This window comes from Anneissia japonica, unplaced genomic scaffold, assembly GCF_011630105.1.
Source record: "Anneissia japonica isolate Jap-2015-1 unplaced genomic scaffold, ASM1163010v1 scaffold1065_len1792383_cov172, whole genome shotgun sequence".
NCBI lineage: Eukaryota > Metazoa > Echinodermata > Crinoidea > Comatulida > Comatulidae > Anneissia > Anneissia japonica.
Window position 1 is genome coordinate 1314714 of NW_022684135.1, and position 18882 is coordinate 1333595.

At 34.1% G+C, this 18882-nt stretch overlaps 2 protein-coding genes across 4 annotated transcripts in view; one reads left to right on the plus strand and one right to left on the minus strand.

Moving 5' to 3' along the window:
• The first annotated feature begins 1129 nt into the window (after positions 1–1129).
• LOC117104000 (cytochrome b-245 chaperone 1-like) lies at positions 1130–6047 on the plus strand. Of its 3 annotated transcripts, none has more exons than XM_033244653.1 (6): positions 1130–1205; positions 2045–2149; positions 4061–4176; positions 4520–4613; positions 4858–5002; positions 5114–6047. In XM_033244653.1, the coding sequence occupies exons 2-6, from the start codon at positions 2062–2064 to the stop codon at positions 5250–5252; spliced, it is 582 nt and encodes a 193-aa protein (XP_033100544.1). In that variant the 5' UTR covers positions 1130–1205; positions 2045–2061; the 3' UTR covers positions 5253–6047. The 3 variants fall into 3 exon arrangements, with proteins under 3 accessions (XP_033100544.1, XP_033100550.1, XP_033100557.1); XM_033244659.1 differs by having other exon boundaries at positions 1141–1205; positions 2042–2149; XM_033244666.1 differs by lacking the exon at positions 1130–1205 and adding an exon at positions 1240–1258 and having other exon boundaries at positions 2042–2149.
• A 1535-nt stretch (positions 6048–7582) lies between these two features.
• Positions 7583–18882, minus strand: part of LOC117104027 (centrosomal protein of 95 kDa-like) — an 18934-nt gene continuing 7634 nt past the window's right edge. Inside the window, exons 8-20 of the mRNA XM_033244678.1 lie at positions 18045–18303; positions 17505–17776; positions 16972–17159; positions 16146–16422; positions 15619–15711; positions 15299–15368; positions 15055–15162; positions 13887–14053; positions 12484–12558; positions 11706–11858; positions 10849–10982; positions 8482–8566; positions 7583–8130 (exon numbers count right to left, since the gene is read on the minus strand). Of these exons, the coding sequence (XP_033100569.1) occupies positions 7966–8130; positions 8482–8566; positions 10849–10982; positions 11706–11858; positions 12484–12558; positions 13887–14053; positions 15055–15162; positions 15299–15368; positions 15619–15711; positions 16146–16422; positions 16972–17159; positions 17505–17776; positions 18045–18303 (2046 nt within the window). The 3' untranslated portion in view covers positions 7583–7965. The remainder of the gene's footprint in view (positions 8131–8481; positions 8567–10848; positions 10983–11705; positions 11859–12483; positions 12559–13886; positions 14054–15054; positions 15163–15298; positions 15369–15618; positions 15712–16145; positions 16423–16971; positions 17160–17504; positions 17777–18044; positions 18304–18882) is intronic.

Sequence of the window (18882 nt, forward strand, 5' to 3'; positions counted from 1 at the left end):
AGTCGATGATCGAGCGGATGCCAGTTCGAGCGGATGCATTTATTGCGAACCTATAACAAGGGCGAATTTACACAAAAAGCATAAGATTGTTTTTTTAATTTTTTTTATTAATGCCAAATGCACTGTGTAACTAAGGTTTGACCTATAAAAAATTATTTAATTGTGATATGGTTTCTGAATTTACATTTTTGTGTCCAATTTAGGATTTTGTAGTGAAAAAAAAACAAGTTATAATTATGATTGTAATTGCAACTGTAATTGGATTTATACTGTATTTTAATTGCAACTGTATAGGCCTATACAGTATTTGTAAATGGAAATAATAATAATAATAATAATAATAATAATAATAATAATAATTATAGTAATAATAATAATAATAATAATAATAATAATAATAATAATAATTATTATTATTATTATTATTATTATTATTATTATCATTTTTTATTATTTAATCTTATTAAAAATATCATGCAAAAAATCACATGAATGTAATTTGTACAAGTTCCCATAAAAGTCAATATATATAAAATATAAGTTAACAAAATATAAGTCAAATATAGGCCTATATATACAAAAGAAAACATATAATGAGAAAGATGCGCAAAAAAGATGAGACACTTTAACATATACAGGAGTTTAAGGTGTACTGTCTACATGCAGAGTAAAACCAATACATTCTAAAAAAGGTATTTAAAATAACTGATATTTACTTACATATATATCTAGGTGTCAATTAGGTGCTAACATCATAGTGTAGAGGAGGTGACTCAGCGACATTTGAACTGTAAATGCAGGTGGGTACTAGAGCAGCATACAATATATATATTAATACGTCAAATTTTCATTTCATTTATTCGGTCCAAAAAAGAAGAAGTGTACGATAGCAAATAACAAAGTTATCAGCAGAACAGTGGCGTATGTAGGCTATCCACCCCCTCCCCCACCACATTGAAAATGTTCGAAGTAAAAAAGAACCACGGCTCAAGTAGATAAACTACCACACTTAGCGACCTGGTACCTAGCGCCTCCAACTCACTTTTATGCCCCCTCCCTGTTCGGACAAATTAGGGAAATTCGCACAAGTTAATATTCGCAAAACTGTATCCCTTTTCGCTGGAAATGCATCTGCTCGGACTAACATTCGCTCGAAGAAGGGGTAGCAGTCGATGGTGTTGTATTGACCGGTTTCGTCTAAAGAAGTTGTTTGTGTCCTTATTTTACTAGTGTTTATTTAATCTCCTATATTTTCACAGTAGTAACAGTTTGATTATTATTTCACTTAGGGGCCTATATATGTATTGTTTGTGTTATATTGATGTTCAACCTAGTTTAGAAAGAAAGTCAATCGCAGGCTCGGCTGCTGCTCGCCCATCCATCGTCCGACGACGGTCGATCAGATGCTTTTCCTGTGGACTTATCGTTTGACAGGCTACGGGCCAAGAGACGATTTGGCCTAGGACGATCGGCCTATTTCCAGACGATCCATTTTATTTTGATTCATTTTTATTGCGTTCTAAATGTATTCAACATTCTACAGGATTTAAATCGTGAAAAAATGATCGTATATTTATTATTATATTTTACAGTCAGCGTCAGTATTTATTTCGGTATAGGCCTATATCCATCAGGGAGGTGTAAAATATTCAGAGTGGTATATCAATTAATATCGATATTCGGTACATCAACTCTGGGTACATCAATATATGACAGCTATACGATAGCTATATGGCCATGATTTGCGCCCCGCCATTTTTTGCCACTAAATTTTAAAATTTCAATTCATATCAATGTTATGTATTGATTTTTTGCCACTAAATTTTAAAATTTCAATTCATATCAATGTTATGTATTGAAATTAGCGCTACTCTCTTATTTACTTTGAAAATTTTGCGCCTCCTGGTTTGAAAATTCTGGATCTGCCCCTGAGAATGGTGTAAATTATATGACGTTAATACAGTCACAATGTGGTGTTTTACCTTTGTTAATAATCTGTGGCAAGTTTCATACATGAATATAATTAATATTTTTTTTGCAGTAGAACCAACAAAGTTTAGGATGGTCTATATGAGTGTGGTATCCGAGACTGAAAACGAGCTTCATCTAAAAAGAACACCAGGTGCAAGGTCGTGGAGCATACTGATAGGTATGCATTAGCTCAACCCGCCCTCGATAAACTAACGTTACGTTATCTCACTATATTAATTGGATTAACACATTATCAAGGATAAGTACTGAGTGTTTAACAGTGGTGTCCTTGGATTCAATTATAGGTAAACGGATTAGTTGCCTTTTTTATGAGGTCTTAATTGTTCTTTACAGCCGAAAGTGCGGTAATCTAACGTTAGTTTATGGAGGGCTGGTCGGCCTAATGGTGACGCAATTATATATTGAGTGTAAGAGTGTTCAAACACGTTGTTAATGGGAAGGGAACAACTCTTAGGCCCAATAAAAAAAATTATTAGTTTATCACCCCACACGCATGTCTTCAATGGTACTGGAAAAAAAAAATTTGTTTTAATTTTTTTTTTATTTATTTTATTAAATAGTTAGTAGATATTGTTTGCATTATCTAAATCATGTTTTACTTTGAATATCAATGCACCAGCAAACAACAAGAATAAAAAGTAAAAAGCCTAGGGTGATATTTGGCTTTAGTAAAATAAAAAGTAAAAAAAAAAGCCTCCCTCCCTCATCACTTTTCCTGCCCAGATAGGGTGATAAACTAATAATATTTTTATAGGGCCTTATACCTGAAAAGTGACATACTGAAAAACCGAGTACTCACTGCCATTCTATGAAGAACGCAACGCAATGACACTGGTGCCACAGACCATTGACAGCCGTCAATTATTAGTCTATGTGTGCCATAGACTATTATTATTTTTGGGTACTTCGCAATGTCTGTTACATCTGATTTCTTTTGACCACAAGCTTGTTAAATGCTTCTATAAACTGCAATTTGATTTGTGAAAATTTACCAACAAAATGAAAACTTATAGCAGTTTAAAATTTACGATTTTTATAAAATTTCATGTTTTTATATACTGTAACATGAAACAATTGTGATTTTGACAATGTTGGACTAAAGGTGCACAAAACGAACATTTGAGTAGATACAGAAAATTTATTTATTTTTCTGCGAAGTGAGTCTCATGAATGACAATACACCACAACATGGGTAAAATTAATTTTGAAATATCGAATATAATTTCAGTCTAAAGTAGTGCAAAATATCATTAGGCCTTTGTAATCACCACACTACGCGCAATTATCATGGCAACTAACACGCGCGTTGGTAATTCGTCACATGCTAACAGTTAATTGTGGTCTCGTTGCTATGGTTTTTGTGATCTTCAATGTGTAGGGACGTGCGGCGCCTAGAATGTCGATGGATGCCAGAGTTATAACCTTTGATGTCCCGAGATGTGCGTCCTTTTGTTGAATTGCCTTGCCTCAGACTGCCACCGAAAATCAGCAGATGGCTTGTGTCGTCTAGCGCTCGCAGGGAGCAGATTTGGATTTGTCGTACGGCAGTCATATGAGGCAGTGAATGCACGGCTTTAGTGATACCGTACCTCATAATACAAAAAGAGAATTATAATTTTAAATGTTACCGTATTATTATTACAGTATTATATTGGTACTGTATATTACGGTTGCACTTTAGTATTAATATTATGTATTACAGTATTAATTGTTATTGCTATTATTTATTCATAATACTGGAAAGCAATCCAATCATGATCGTCATTATTTTCATCAATCAATATCAACATTTATATTTTTCATCCTTTCTTAAATATTTAAACAAGTAGAAAATATTGAAATTAGCAATAAAAATATTGGAATAACTGTATCAGTAATAGTAATTTAACATGTTAACAATGAAAGAGGCAACAGCGCAAAAAGTAAATTTGGTTGAAAAGATCAACCAACACTTGTGTCGGGCTAGCCAAGTAATATAAACTGTGTTTTTCATCAATTAAAACAGATGCATAAAAAATATAATCTTATCCGCATAATATAACAAGCTAAATTATTTTTTCTTCCTTAGGATTTATCTCTGTTGGTATTGGTGCATGGACATACACACAGGACACATTGCCATGGAAACTTTTGTATATTTCTTTTTGTATAATGATAGGTGTAACAAGTATTGATGATTGGGAGGTTAGTTTGACTTGACCGTAACAGTAAAACATGGTTGAAGAACATTCACTTGTGGTAGATTCAAGGGGCGTGGCGAGGCCATTCTGCACACCTATCTTTGTAGCAATTTTCCGTGCAATGAACTGGTTTTTGAGGTATCATCTGCACAATTTAAAAAAATTGCAGTATGGTTCATCATGATAGTACATTAATTAAGGCATACTAAAATTTAGGAGTTTTAAACATTAATGATATTATTTTTTATTATTTTTACTAATTAAGGGAGGTTTTTTTTTTTATCTAAAATTAAATTTAATAGTATATTAACCACCTGCTACATTTGAAATATGAAATTGTTTTTAAGGATTGTATAATTGATAAGAAGATTGGTGAAGTGAGAACAAGTAGATTTGGTCTTATACGAATGTTGTTCAGTGGACTGTTACCACCTAGCTTTGGTAAGTTTCTTCAAAATAATATAATATTTGTTAATTTATTAATTTTAGTTAGGAGTTTTTAGTGTGAAAAAGCTTCCACTGTGGAAGTGAAACGTCCCTAATAAATCTAGGCCTAATTAAGTGTAGAAAGAATTTAGATTTTTATGAAGAAAGAGTATCTTCTTCCCGACATTATATTTCTTGAATCTTTATTACAACAGAATCTTTTTATTTTGTAGTAATGAATATATTTTATTTTTTTCAGTTGTCACAGATATTGTAGAAGTTATTTACGCTGATGTAGAGGAGGATGTTACCAAATTAGGAAAAGGTTGTTATGTCGTGTTGAGGATGGCATCGGGGATCGCTCTGCCATTAACAGATACATGCACACTTGGTTCAGATACAAGGTACGTTGTTGATGTGCCACCACAAAAAGACCGACACTACCACATGATCAGCGTAATGTTGAATGTCCGCTTTAGTTTATTTTATCATTTTGTGTCTCTCTTTTCTTTCAGGCAACATCATGAGATTGCCAACAAGATAAATTCATTCTTGAATCTTAAGAAAATGCATCGGGAGCCAAGCCTCCTGGAAGAAATGGAGGAGTCAGACTCTTCAAGTGATTCGGGAAGCGAAGGTCATAAAGATGGATAAAATCATGGATAGTTTGGAGCAGATGGAGGAATCAAATACTTCAGATGACTCGAGATGTGATGGACTTAAACAGGGGCGGATTTATAAGGGCGGGGGGGGGGCGAGCTAGCCCCAGTTCCCCCCCCCCCCACCTTTTCGTAAAATAAAAAAAATTTATTGATCGCCCAAAACACCTCAGAGGATATTTCTGGCCGTCTAGAAAACAAAAATTGGCTGGGACCTTCTTGGGGTAGTGTTGTCTCCCCCGCCTTCGGACATCTCTTGATCCGCCCCTGGTAAAGATGGATAATAAAATCATGGATAGCCTGGGACAGATAGAGAAATAGAACACTTCAAGAGACTAGGGAAGAGAAGGTCGTAAAAATAAATAAAATAAAGGATAGTCTGAAACAGATAGAGGAATTAATGTGGCCAAAATGAATATTGTTGCAGCCTGCCGAAATAAATTAAAAATCCCAAAGTTGAGACAAGCCTGTAGTCTTTGGCTAGAAAAAATCGCAGGGCCCACGCCCAGTGTTGAACCAAAAACCACCTTGTTCACTGATCTGGCCGACCACTTCCGACCTGTGGGTTTTTAGTTGGACAACAAAGGTAGGCTCAAATTTAGAGCCAATTTTTAATATTTTATTTTTATATTCAACATTCGTCTATTTATATTGACATTCCAAGTAGGAAAATAAATACAAATATATCAAGATCAGGTTCTGCTACTGTGGCTTAGAATCTTAAATTGATTATCTATTTAATAGACATTTGAATGAATAAATTGCTTTAATAAAATAAGTCTTGAAAATATGTCATTGTATTCATTTCTCAATCTCATTTAATTGTATATAGCCTTCGGCAGCCTTTTTGCGAGGCTGCGAGTACCGTGGGATGGGTCCAGATAAAAAAGGCACACCTGTATATAAGTTTATGTGATGTAGGGAACTGTCTTATCCGGAACATCACTGACCACACACCTCTCGATCCACCCCAGGGGTATCATAATGATTTTGATAATCATTCTGTGAAGCCCAGTCAGCCAAATACTGCAAGTATTGCATATCATTTCGAAATGCACTTTACCAATGTTAGAAGCAGTCTCGCGACCCTCTGAAATGTTAGAAGATTTTTCAACACTTTTCTAAAAATATGATTTAAGGCAATATGGCCTATATGCATGTTATTAAATAACACCTGAGAATACCCAGCCAATCAATGCATCATATTTACATTGTTTGCTGTATTTTATATTTGTAGTATTTAGGTGTTGCCATGAGAAAAAGAAATTCCCTGTTAATTTGACAATAATAATATTTGGATTTGTATAGCACATCATGCGAAAAAGCCTCTATGCGCTTGGTGATTGAGCTCTTTGAGTGTGACATTTTGAAACTAAAAAACCTACTCCTTAAACTAAGGCATGGTTGGCTATGAGAAGTTCCTCCGCCCTTTGTTCAGCTGTTTTTTTTTTTTTCATGCTGCTGTGTGTCCATCCACCCTCCCATCAGCGGTCACTAAGACCGCCAAATGGGGTTGCCGGATTAGTGGCTGACAAATCGACCGGATGCAGCTTATGATGTCATACTCAGGACACTAAAAAAGTTATCTTGTAATAGAATGTGGTGCTGGTATGTGTAACCATCAATTGACAGGCGAGACTTTTTATACCTTGTTTTGCAAATTTATTTTTTTAAAGATTGTCCGAAGAAGGTGGAAAAAAAAAATTTTTGATCTCTTATTTAGCAAATAGTTTTGCCAAAAACATCCACACGGAGAAGAAAATAAAAATAAAATTTTATTGGTGAATGTACACAGTGTAGTAATGGGATAAAATGCTTTAAATTTATATAATTGGGAAGAAATATACACATCTTATTTTTGGAGATGGTGGTTGTGCTAATTGGTCAAAAATAAAATTTTATTTTTATTTTAAATCATTATTGATTATTGATTCTCTATACAAGGTATAAGTCTCGCCTAATTATAATAGTTGACACTGTGTTTATGCCTAAAAATTCACCATTGCAACCAAACAGCCACCATGGTTGGGGCTGAGGTGTGAAAATTGTGGAGGGGGTGGGGGTGTGATCGCACCCTTACACTGCCCCAGGACTAGGGGTACTCCCTAGGGAGCAACGAAATTTGCACAAATCTGCCGGTTTGCCAAATAAGTATCCAGTGACCAGGGAAATAATGATGCCAGTGCCTTGTATATTCCCCGGACTGTCATAGGCGCTATATAGATTATGATTCTAAAAAAAAATAAACAAAAAAAAAACAAAAGGATATTGTCTCCCAGTGAACAAAGGTGTTCACACTGAATAAATACAAACCAAAAAAAGACATTATTTGAATACATATTTAATTTTCAAATTTATTTCTGCTGTTACAAATAACAAAAATTGTATGTTCATCACCATTATCTTCTACTTCCACTGCTGCCATTTATTATAATGTACAATAATGAATTTATCAACAAAAACAGAGTTATATATATTACTAGAAAAAAACTAAATGATTTAACTGATTTCTTTATGTCTTCAAAGAGTATAAATCTGCAAGAGGTCTGACTGCTTTTGTACGCATGCAATAATACCACAAGATAGGCTGTTTACGTTCTTTTGAAGGACGCCCTCTAGTTCATGATAATGCTTTTTTTGAGATAGGATTGTGTTCTAATAAAACCCTGAGAGTTAGATGTCTTGCAGTTCTACACCCTTTACGTCATTCAAAGTGTGGTTTTGTAGGCAGCAATCTGTAACTCCCGCTTCATTCGATCCGCTTCTATTTGCCGGAAGTATTCGCGATCCTCATCGTTGTAAAGGTTTTCCTGGAATTCCCTGATCTCATTTTCCATTTTGCGACGAAGTTCACGTTTCATCTGCTTCATTACCTTTTATGAAATAAAAGAGAAGGTAAATAATTCTTAAAATTTTTATTATATTACCAGTTCCAAACTAGACAAGGAATATGAAAATTGACTTTTCTATTAGTATTAAAGGATGTCCAGATATGGCATGTAAATTATTCACTATATGTATTAAAATAAGTAAAAATTGAGCTGAGCAGTTGGCAAAAAGCTATTGTTTCTGGTTCAGACTGAGGCAGCATTGTTTTAATTGTTGCAACTGTTTTTAATTACGATCTGTTCAGACTGCCGCCGTAAATCAGCATCGCAGGACGGAATGAGTGCCCAGCTTATGCATGCAATTTGACTATGAGTTTTCTTAATGCTCCATCTTACTTTTGCCTGGGCACTGTCTCGTACTTGTAGATCGTGTCTCTCTTGACCAATGGCCTCTGCCAGCATTGCAAACTGATTGCTGTAGCTGAGTTGAATGGTCAAGGAACAACAGTATGCAATTATAGTCAAGGTCTGAGGACCCTATAAAAAAATAGAGCTATTATTTCCCCCAAAAAAATGCCTACAGTAAGTCTGCAGAGTTTCAGGCAATTTTTAAAGGAAATAATGGCTTCTAAGGCTTCTTTTTTCTGTAACAAATGAGCACTAAAATGAGGGAATAAAATTTGTCATAATGATAAACAATAATAACATCAATAATACCAATGAAACAGAATGGTACACTGTAATAACAACAATATTTACATTGAAATGAAACAGTCATCATCATTTCATTTAGAGTCTGTTTTCCCGTTTAAATAAGAACAGTAATAAACATTATATAATTTATTTAAAATATACTCAAAAAACAAGTGTTTTGCTACAAAATCATAAAATTAATTACCTCCCAATTTATGGATCTACGCAAAAATAGAGCAGTATTACTTTGCATAAAGTAAAAAAAAAAAAGAAAAAAGAAGAAAAAAAAAAATTTCTTTGTTATAGTTCCAGTTAAAATATACTGTACATATTGAATATAATAATAATAATAATAATAAGATTATTATAATTTTAGAAGAGTTACTTGTTCTTCTAAGGCATTTAAACCTGCTTGTAATATTGATATTGTTACTATTATTACAGCTGTTATCATGGTCATCATCATCATTAATAGTTAGCACACACTGAGTATGAGGATTGTTGATGCAAAGGGAAATACAACAGCGCCAAATAATATTACAATATTTTAATTGTTATTGTTACTATTATTACAGCTGTTATCATGGTCATCATCATCATTGTTAAACACACACTGAGTATGAGGCTTGTGTCCCTCCTCCTATCTGGGCCGATACGGCTTATTGAAGCCATGAGCCTTACAACAGTGCATCGCAAGCTTCATATCATCAGGCCATTAACATTTTACTATATGAACTTAAATGTTGAAACACTAAGTTTCCCACTCTTCAAATGCATGTTAATGAATTATTCAAAGGATACTAGTTTTCTAATGATTCTATTTCATTTTGCTGCTGGACGGCCATTTCTTCTCGTTTTTCCTTCGCATACTTCCGAAGCTCCCTTATACCAAATAATATTACAATATTTTAATTGTTATTGTTACTATTATTACAGCTGTTATCATGGTCATCATCATCATTAATAGTTAGCACACACTGAGTATGAGGATTGTTGATGCAAAGGGAAATACAACAGCGCCAAATAATATTACAATATTTTAATTGTTATTGTTACTATTATTACAGCTGTTATCATGGTCATCATCATCATTAATAGTTAGCACACACTGAGTATGAGGATTGTTGATGCAAAGGGAAATACAACAGCGCCAAATAATATTACAATATTTTAATTGTTATTGTTACTATTATTACAGCTGTTATCATGGTCATCATCATCATTAATAGTTAGCACACACTGAGTATGAGGATTGTTGATGCAAAGGGAAATACAACAGCGCCAAATAATATTACAATATTTTAATTGTTATTGTTACTATTATTACAGCTGTTATCATGGTCATCATCATCATTAATAGTTAGCACACACTGAGTATGAGGATTGTTGATGCAAAGGGAAATACAACAGCGCCAAATAATATTACAATATTTTAATTGTTATTGTTACTATTATTACAGCTGTTATCATGGTCATCATCATCATTAATAGTTAGCACACACTGAGTATGAGGATTGTTGATGCAAAGGGAAATACAACAGCGCCAAATAATATTACAATATTTTAATTGTTATTGTTACTATTATTACAGCTGTTATCATGGTCATCATCATCATTAATAGTTAAACACACACTGAGTATGAGGCTTGTGTCCCTCCTCCTTTCTGGGCCGATACGGCTTATCGAAGCCATGAGCCTTACAACGGTGTGTCGCCAATTTGCCCTATTATAATTATCATGCATGAGTGTGTTTAAAGGCTTGTCTACTGTCACTAATTGTTTAACTGAGCAATTCGCGTAATAATGTGGCAGTATTGTATACATTAGTACAGAGAAGTCAATACTTTTACTTTGGAAATAATAAATCGATTCCAGGAAATGACCCATCATTTTAAACTTGCAATGTGGAAATAAAGAATATATTACAGTAAAAAGTAAATTTTCATTTTTCGGTCAATGATGCAAGCTTCATATCATCAGGCCATTAACATTTTACTATATGAACTTAAATGTTGAAACACTAAGTTTCCCACTCTTCGAATGCATGTTAATGAATTATTCAAAGGATACTAGTTTTCTAATGATTCTATTTCATTTTGCTGCTGGACGGCCATTTCTTCTCGTTTTTCCTTTGCATACTTCCGAAGCTCCCTTACACGGTTCCTTTGGATCTCTAAGCCATCTTCAAACAACTTCTTAAATATCTAAAGAATACACAGAATTGAACAATTTTATAACTAAGTCAAGTTCTATGCCTAAAATTATTACTTCAGGGAATGGACCAAATTCCTATAAAATAATTTCTTGGCTCTATGCTTGCAGGAGTATTCGATAATGTTGCAGCCTTAATCCATGTATTGTGTCAAACCATGTTTATTTTTGTTAATATAACAATAATAATAATAATAACAATAATAATAACAATGATAATAATAATGATAATAATAATAATAATAAGGATAATAATAATGATAATAATAATAATAATAATAATAATAATAATAATAATAATATTGATAATAATAAAAATAATAATAACAATACTATAACAATGATAATAATAATGATAATAATAATAATAATAATAATAATAATAATAATAATAATGATAATATTAATAATAATAATAATAATAATAATAACGGTAGACTTATATAGCACATTATAAGCCCTCTATGTGTAATATTATTACTCTGGAGGTCATTGGATTAAATGCCTATGGAACACAAACTCAGCTTCCCTAGTGAACATTCCATAATGTTGCAGCAGCTAACAGCATATTTTGGCATTAACCATACCAGGTACCCATTTATACTCCTAGGTGTAAAGAAGCAATGCAGATGCAAGTGCCTTGCTCAAGGACACAAGTGAAATGCACATTGTTCCAATTAAACTATGCATTGCAAACCACCAAAGCTTAGCAATACCTGCTCTTCTCTGTTCTTTCTCCTTAACATCCTAGCACTTGCGCGTACTTTGAACTGGTCATAGTAACGTCGTGCTCTTGCAGTTGCTTGTCGTTGTTCCTGTACCTTCAATTTCATTGCTTTTTCATGCTCCCTCTTCTCCCTAATATCTTTCTGGAAGGTGCATTCAAACATTATACTTTCAGTTTACATATATCATAAATGCATGAAATTTTAAATTTTAAAATGTATTTTTTTTTTTTGTATGATCAGTCAACCCAAACAAAGTGTCACATGCCACTCAATGTAAAGGGTTAGCATAATTAAAAAGAAAATGGTTGACACAAGATTCAAAATTTGCAAGATGAAAAAAAATTGGAAAACAATCAGCTGACAAATTTTGTTTATAGGAGGCACAAGGGCGAATGATATACAAAACAGTGAACTTTTGTAATGTAAATGTTGATAATAGTCGTTCATAGTTTATGAAATAAGTTTAATCTAATTTTCGAAATTCTAACGGTGCAATTGTACTTTTTTATATATTACTATTTTAAATTAATTATCACTGTACTGTATATTCTCAATGTTTTATACAAATTCTAATGTTTTAAAAAATTTGAATAATTGTTAAGTAATTCTTGCACATATTTTAATAAGGTAAATTTTATTATACTCTGTTTTATGTTCCAGGGGCTGCGGATACCACTTGTGGTGTTATGGCGCACTGTTGCTGATGCAGCCCCTGGGCTGTTTGTACCCATAAATAAATGAAATGAAAGGTGTCTATGTATAATACCATGCGTCTGTTGTAAGCTAGCTCTTTCTGCATAATTCCGAGTAGAAGTTCCTGGCGCTTCTCTGCTTCTTCCATCTAAAAGAAAGAACAACTATTTGAAAGTCTGGTTGCTTTTTGCTCAAGTTAATAAAAGTAAAAGAGATTGGCGCATGGGTAGTGGCTTGGATTCACAACCTTGCAGTCAGGGGTTTGAAACTCTCGCTGTGAAAGTAGATTGTCTTTGGGCAAGGCACTTTATCTATGTTTGTCTCTCTCTACCCAGAAGTATAAATGGGTACCTGGTAGGATGTTGTGGCATTGAATGTATTAGATTCGTGCACCTAGCAGTGGCGTATCTAGAGGTCTTGAATTGGGGGGGGGGGGGCGCGAAGGTGAAGTGGGGGCTTGAACAGTTGAGGGGGCCCTAATTTGCAAAATATGGTGATTTTAGGTTATTTTTAACTACTTGACCATGATTTTTTTTGTGGGGGGGGGGCGTGCGTCCCCATGCCCTCCCCTAGATACACCACTGGGACCTAGTACAAGCGCACAATTAAGAATACTCCCCAAGTAAGAATACTAACCAGGTAAGGGAGCAGAGAAGGTTGCACTTTTTGCTGGTTTGCTATTTTATGTTATCCAGTGACCAGAGGTAATAACATTCAGCACCTTTGATCATTCAATTTGGAATTGGTGCTATATAATCATTTGGCATTGTTATTATTATTAACTGTAGGGTAATAAGTGACAGCTTCCCAAATTACATGCCTATATCATTCATTAAATAAGGTTAAATTGCCATATTAAACACATTGAAAAATATTATTTCATATGGCAAATCTAAGCTTTCGTTAATAAGCAGTTGATTGATAATATTGATTTTTCATAGCATTCTTTGAAATATCTCTTTTGGATGCCTCTTTCAAACCTTGCTATAAAGGTGAAGCAAGTATGATTGAATTAATAACTTTAAATTCCAGCCAACACAAGATATGACAATAGATTCTCATAACCCTGATATCTTTTATAAATCTATTTATTTCGGGATATTTTTATTTATGTTAGTTTTAATTATTTATTTTCTCTTTAATTCTCTTGAATACTTTATTATTTCAATTATTTTTCTGTTTAATTTGTCAATTTTAGTTTTTATTTTTCATTTAGTTAATATTTTTAATGTTTTCCTTAAATCAAAAAAATTAATTTTTTAAATATTTTCTGATTTTCACTTTTTGTTTTAAAATATCAATTTGTTTATGTTAAAGATTTAGTTTAATTTGTATTTTTTTGTCTTTTATTGTATGTACTGTGGGTCCCAACTTATCAGTTCTGGCTGGATGGTCCACTCTCATAAAATATTGTTGACATATAATAAAATAAATAAATAAATCCAAACGACAAAAGTTTGCTGGCTGTTGATATACCTTCATTTGTGTTCTGGTTTTCTTAGTGTTGCTAATTCCCGACTGTGTCAGTTGCTCTAGTTGGCGCATCTGCTTTGACCACATATTATGCGCCGTATGCGGTGAAACATGCAGCATCGGGAACTCAGACATCACCGTTGGCAACATTTCATCATCTTCAATCACAACTGAGGCAAAACAAAAATGTTAATATAAATTTTATTATTGTGAACAGATGAGCTTGTAACATTTTTTGTAATGGGCATTTCCACAAAGCCCCACCCAGTAGAAGGGTACCATCAAGTGGGTATCAAACATGAGCATCCACTTCTTACGTCTCACGTGTACGTTGTATTATATCTCACGCATCATAAAAATTTTATAAAAGATACAATGTACAGGCTGATTATACCATAAATTCATGAAAATGAAGTGAATTTGTCATTAAAATGTGAATACAGGCCAAATAAACTTTCTGAACAAAGCTTTACTGACCGACGACTGTAATCAGTAGCAGTTCGATCACTATTCAGTATTCACTACAATTAAAAAAAAACATAGATGGCGTTCTATTTCGTGATTTTCACATAGAGGGCGCTATATACAAATTTCATTTATTTGTCTCATGCATCAGATGCTAGCAAAGTTGGAAGGTATATAGATAATGATGATGATAATGATGGTATGATTTTTAATGGTGATGATGTTGGATTGGATTTATTTGGTGTAAACACCAAGGATAGCCCACGAAGGTTTAGAAGACTCATTTCCAGTGGGGTCCTTCTGGTGGTGATTGGGCAGTACACTGGGAGACAATCCCCTACTATTTATTGCGTTCTTCAACGTGCACATGGGTCATAAATGCACACGGGACCAACGGCTTAAACGTCTCATCTGAAAGACGGTGTGCTATTGTAACTTGTATTTTAGCTCTCCAGCTGAAACACAAGGAATGGCAGCGATAGGAATTGAACCGTGGACCTAGAGATCTCTACGGTTCAGCGCACACACAGTGGATACCACCAGATTAGCCGACTGAGCTAAGCTGCTCAAAATGTTTGTGATTTTGATGTTCATTAACAATTGTAGATTAGATTCCAAACCATGAGGCCAATGAGCATTAATGATCAAGGATAATACTTGATGGATGGTGCCATACTTGCGAAAAATATATATTTTTTAAACCTACGTGGTCTTCTGTTCCTATTAAGAGTTGGACTTGATGATGCACTGCGTTTCCTTTTTCCAACTTGACCTCTGACCTTCCTTCGTTTACGAAGATCAACAACAGATGGTGCTAAGAACAAAGAAGTAAGTATATTTTTAATATTTGTTTAAAGAAAACCAAAATGGTCAAGAGAATGATTAATAGAGAACTTAGGAGTAGTTGGGTGCTGTAGTTGTTTGGAGAATGGTATCAAAAGATGTCTTACCGGCATACTTCTTGGCAGCACAATATCTTTTCATCTTTGGAATTTGATGTACTTGTCTGTATTTCTTATCCTGAAATATATTTTCATATATATGTATTGTATCTACTGTATTGACTCTTTTTGAATAATTTATAGTAATAAAAAATGAAGAAGATATTTATCAGTTTATGAGGCGACTTTTTCCAAAATATGTTTTTCAACATTGAAGTCTAAAATGTTGTTTAAATTAAACTCTCTGAATACATCAATAACTTGTTTTCCATATTCATTACTAAACTAATTTTGTAAAGCTGTCTCATATCCTAATCTTGTTATCTTACCAATAGTCCAGCAGCCTTTTTCTTTTTATCAATAAGTTCTTTCTGACCAGTCTCCAAGTGTTCTAAGTGGTTGGCATACACTTCTCTCATTGCCTTTATTTGAAAAAAAAAAAAAAAAACCCCACTTTTTTATGTATGCACATTCTCATCGTGATTGAAAACACTTGCATTTCTCAAGGACATTGTCAACCAGTGCTGATGTACACTAGACTACACTACACTAAATAGTAAACTGCACTATTTATTTGTTACTATTGTCAGTATAAACGGTGACATATAAAATGTGCTCTTTATGAAAATTAATGTTAACTTACTAAGTATACTCTAATACTATTTTTTGGCTTCATCCATTTTATATTATACAGAACCCTTCCTTGGTGTATCTTTGATAAGGGGACATTCCCACTAATGAATACTTATTTTTGGCTGTGAAAAAGGGGAAAAATTATCTTTTATGCTTGAATTTTAGGGTAATAGGTATTATTTTTTTAAATACTTAAAGAATAATAAATAATAAATCCTCCTACCTTTGTTTTTCTCTGGTGACTTACTCCTTCTTTCCTGATACTGCGTCGGATTTTACCAAATTGACCTTTGGCCTCCTCTTCCAAGGCATCATCAAAATGAACGTGATTTTTCTTGAGTATTGGTTTCACTACAGAGCTTCTTGTTTGGTTTTCACGCTTGGGTGAGTACATTCGGTATCGCTTAGCACTTGGATTATCATCATAGTCGATGATACTGTCACTATGCTGCGATATATCACTGTCATTATCACTTTCATCTGATGACTGTCTCGTAACTCTGAAGACATAGATTTGATCTTTAGCATGTTATCATTGTAATCATCCTCATTATTATCATCACTAACCATTATCATCATTTAATAAACTAAATCTATAAGTCTAAATAGTATCTAAATCTGTCATTATCACTTTCATCTGATGACTGTCTCGTAACTCTGAAGACATAGATTTTATCTTTAGCCTGTTATCAATGTAAATCATTCTCATTATCATCATCATTAAACATTATCAAACTAAATCTATGTATCGTCATCTTTACTGGATCTAAATTACAGTCAGGTGTGGCTCAAGGAATTTGCCGACGGGGGTCCGACATGTCTGATGGGGGGTCCAAACGAAGGGGCTGAATAAAGCCTCGGTCCGAGTCCCAGAATAAAGCATCCCTTGTAGGGTTTCACAGGAGAGCTTTCATGGCTTAATATGGCCCAATTTGTGCTTTTAGACCACAATATTAGGGAATGGGTGGGGGAGCAAATGTTAATAAATAAATGAATGAATTGATCAACGAATGAATGAATAAATATTTAGAGAGTTAATCAGTGAATACCTGTGTTTAGATCTCCTATTTATAAGCCTCTCTCTTAATTGTTGCAATATGACTTCTTTGTCCAGGTCATCCATAAGCTCATCTTCATCTGCTATCTCATCTATATGAAAATCATCCTGGTCCTTGACAGTAAATGCAACTCTTCGTTGTGGAACCAGTTTTGATGCCCTCGCAGCAGAAACCTCATCCTAAATTAAAAAGACGGGTAGTGTAGCAGTAATTCAATGGACCTTTGGGAGTGGCAATCAAAACAAAGCTAGGAATACTCTCATGTCCCACAAACGCATGTGTGCATATGTTTTTACATTGTCATTTTGTGGGGCGGGGCTTAGTGGAAAGGTCCATTATTAGTCTGGTCCTTAAGGTAAAACATGTGGCTGTCCCATTTCTGGGAGACTTCCGCGACTTCCGGGAGACTTGGGACACATGCTATTTGTAACCCCACCTAAAAGTCAAAGAAAGGAATACAGACCCAGGGTTTGTATCAGGGTCTTTTAAGTAGCCATTAGCAGTATTGTTTCTATGCCACCAACCTGTCTGTGGCTTCTCAAATTGTAACCGACTGGTCTACTTTTAGTCCGTGCTGTATGCCTTGGTAGTGGTAAGGACTGGCGCAGTCTTGAACCGATATCATCCTGATCCATATCTCTAGGATTGTCTGAGTGCTGCAATGAGTGGGAATACCTTGAAGGCATCGGTTGTTCATCCATATCGTTCGCAGGCGGTGGACAGGTTAGTGTATGCGATGCCTTTGAGCTCCTATTACCTATGTTTCCATCCCTTTCAGGTAGAAATTTCTGCCCATCTGTAAAAATATCCAAACAACTATAGATATAATAAACAAGATTAAATGGATTATGATAAAATTGTAACTGGCACTTATTTATTCTGGAATACAATTTCAAAATGAACTATTGTAGAAAATGAACAAACAAGATGTAGCTTACACGTATGCAGGCTTAATACGAAATACAAACTATATTCAAATCAAATTCAAGTTGAACAAAGGCTATAGATTTTTTATTCAAATATAGTACAAAAAAAAAAATTTACAATCAAAAACAGCTTCCTACCATCTGATGAATGAAAATGATGATGAGTATGGACGTGACGACGAACTCGCTCATCCTCCTCGGAGGTCATTTTACTGCTGTTGCTCAGCCTTTCTTCCTGATTGTCTTTACGGAAATGTGGGTGTGACATTGGTTTAGGCCTGACACCAAGGCTAGCAAATACATTCTCTTTAGGCTTCTCCCTCATCATTGTTGGTACTGGGAGATGATGTTTGGTGGCTGATGGTGGTGATGTTGATGTCAGAGAACTTGACACCTCCTTTTAATAATATAAATAATTCTTTTTATTGGTCCACATTCAAATTGGAAATTAGGGCTGGGCCCCTGGAAACCCCGGCAGCCGTAGTGCAGCGCTACTTAAATTAACTACAACACATAGCGGACACATACGGATACAAACATTGTCAGACTCCAATTAAACCAAACTCTGGCTGGGTTTGAACAAACCCAATACAAAAAAAAATAAAAGCACAATACTGCTCGCCCACTCAGCTATTAGGTATAAATGAAAAAAATAACTAGTAACTGAATGGTATCAGGTGTGATACATACATGTTATTCTAGATATCTTTTTATGAGGGAGTGGTTGATAACTAATATGAGGCATGTCGTGGCAAAATGGTTAAGTTGTCGCACAGACCAGTATTGAGTAAAGGAGCTATAAAATATGGTAGCTCAAAAAATTGCCTAAAAATCCAATTTTTTTTTTCACTATATATCAACAGTTTAATGTCTTATTAATCATGTCCCAAAGTATTAGTTCTGGAAGTGATCAACAAATTGTTTATTTAATGTTATTTAGATAGTTAATTCTATTAAACAATGTATGCACAAATAA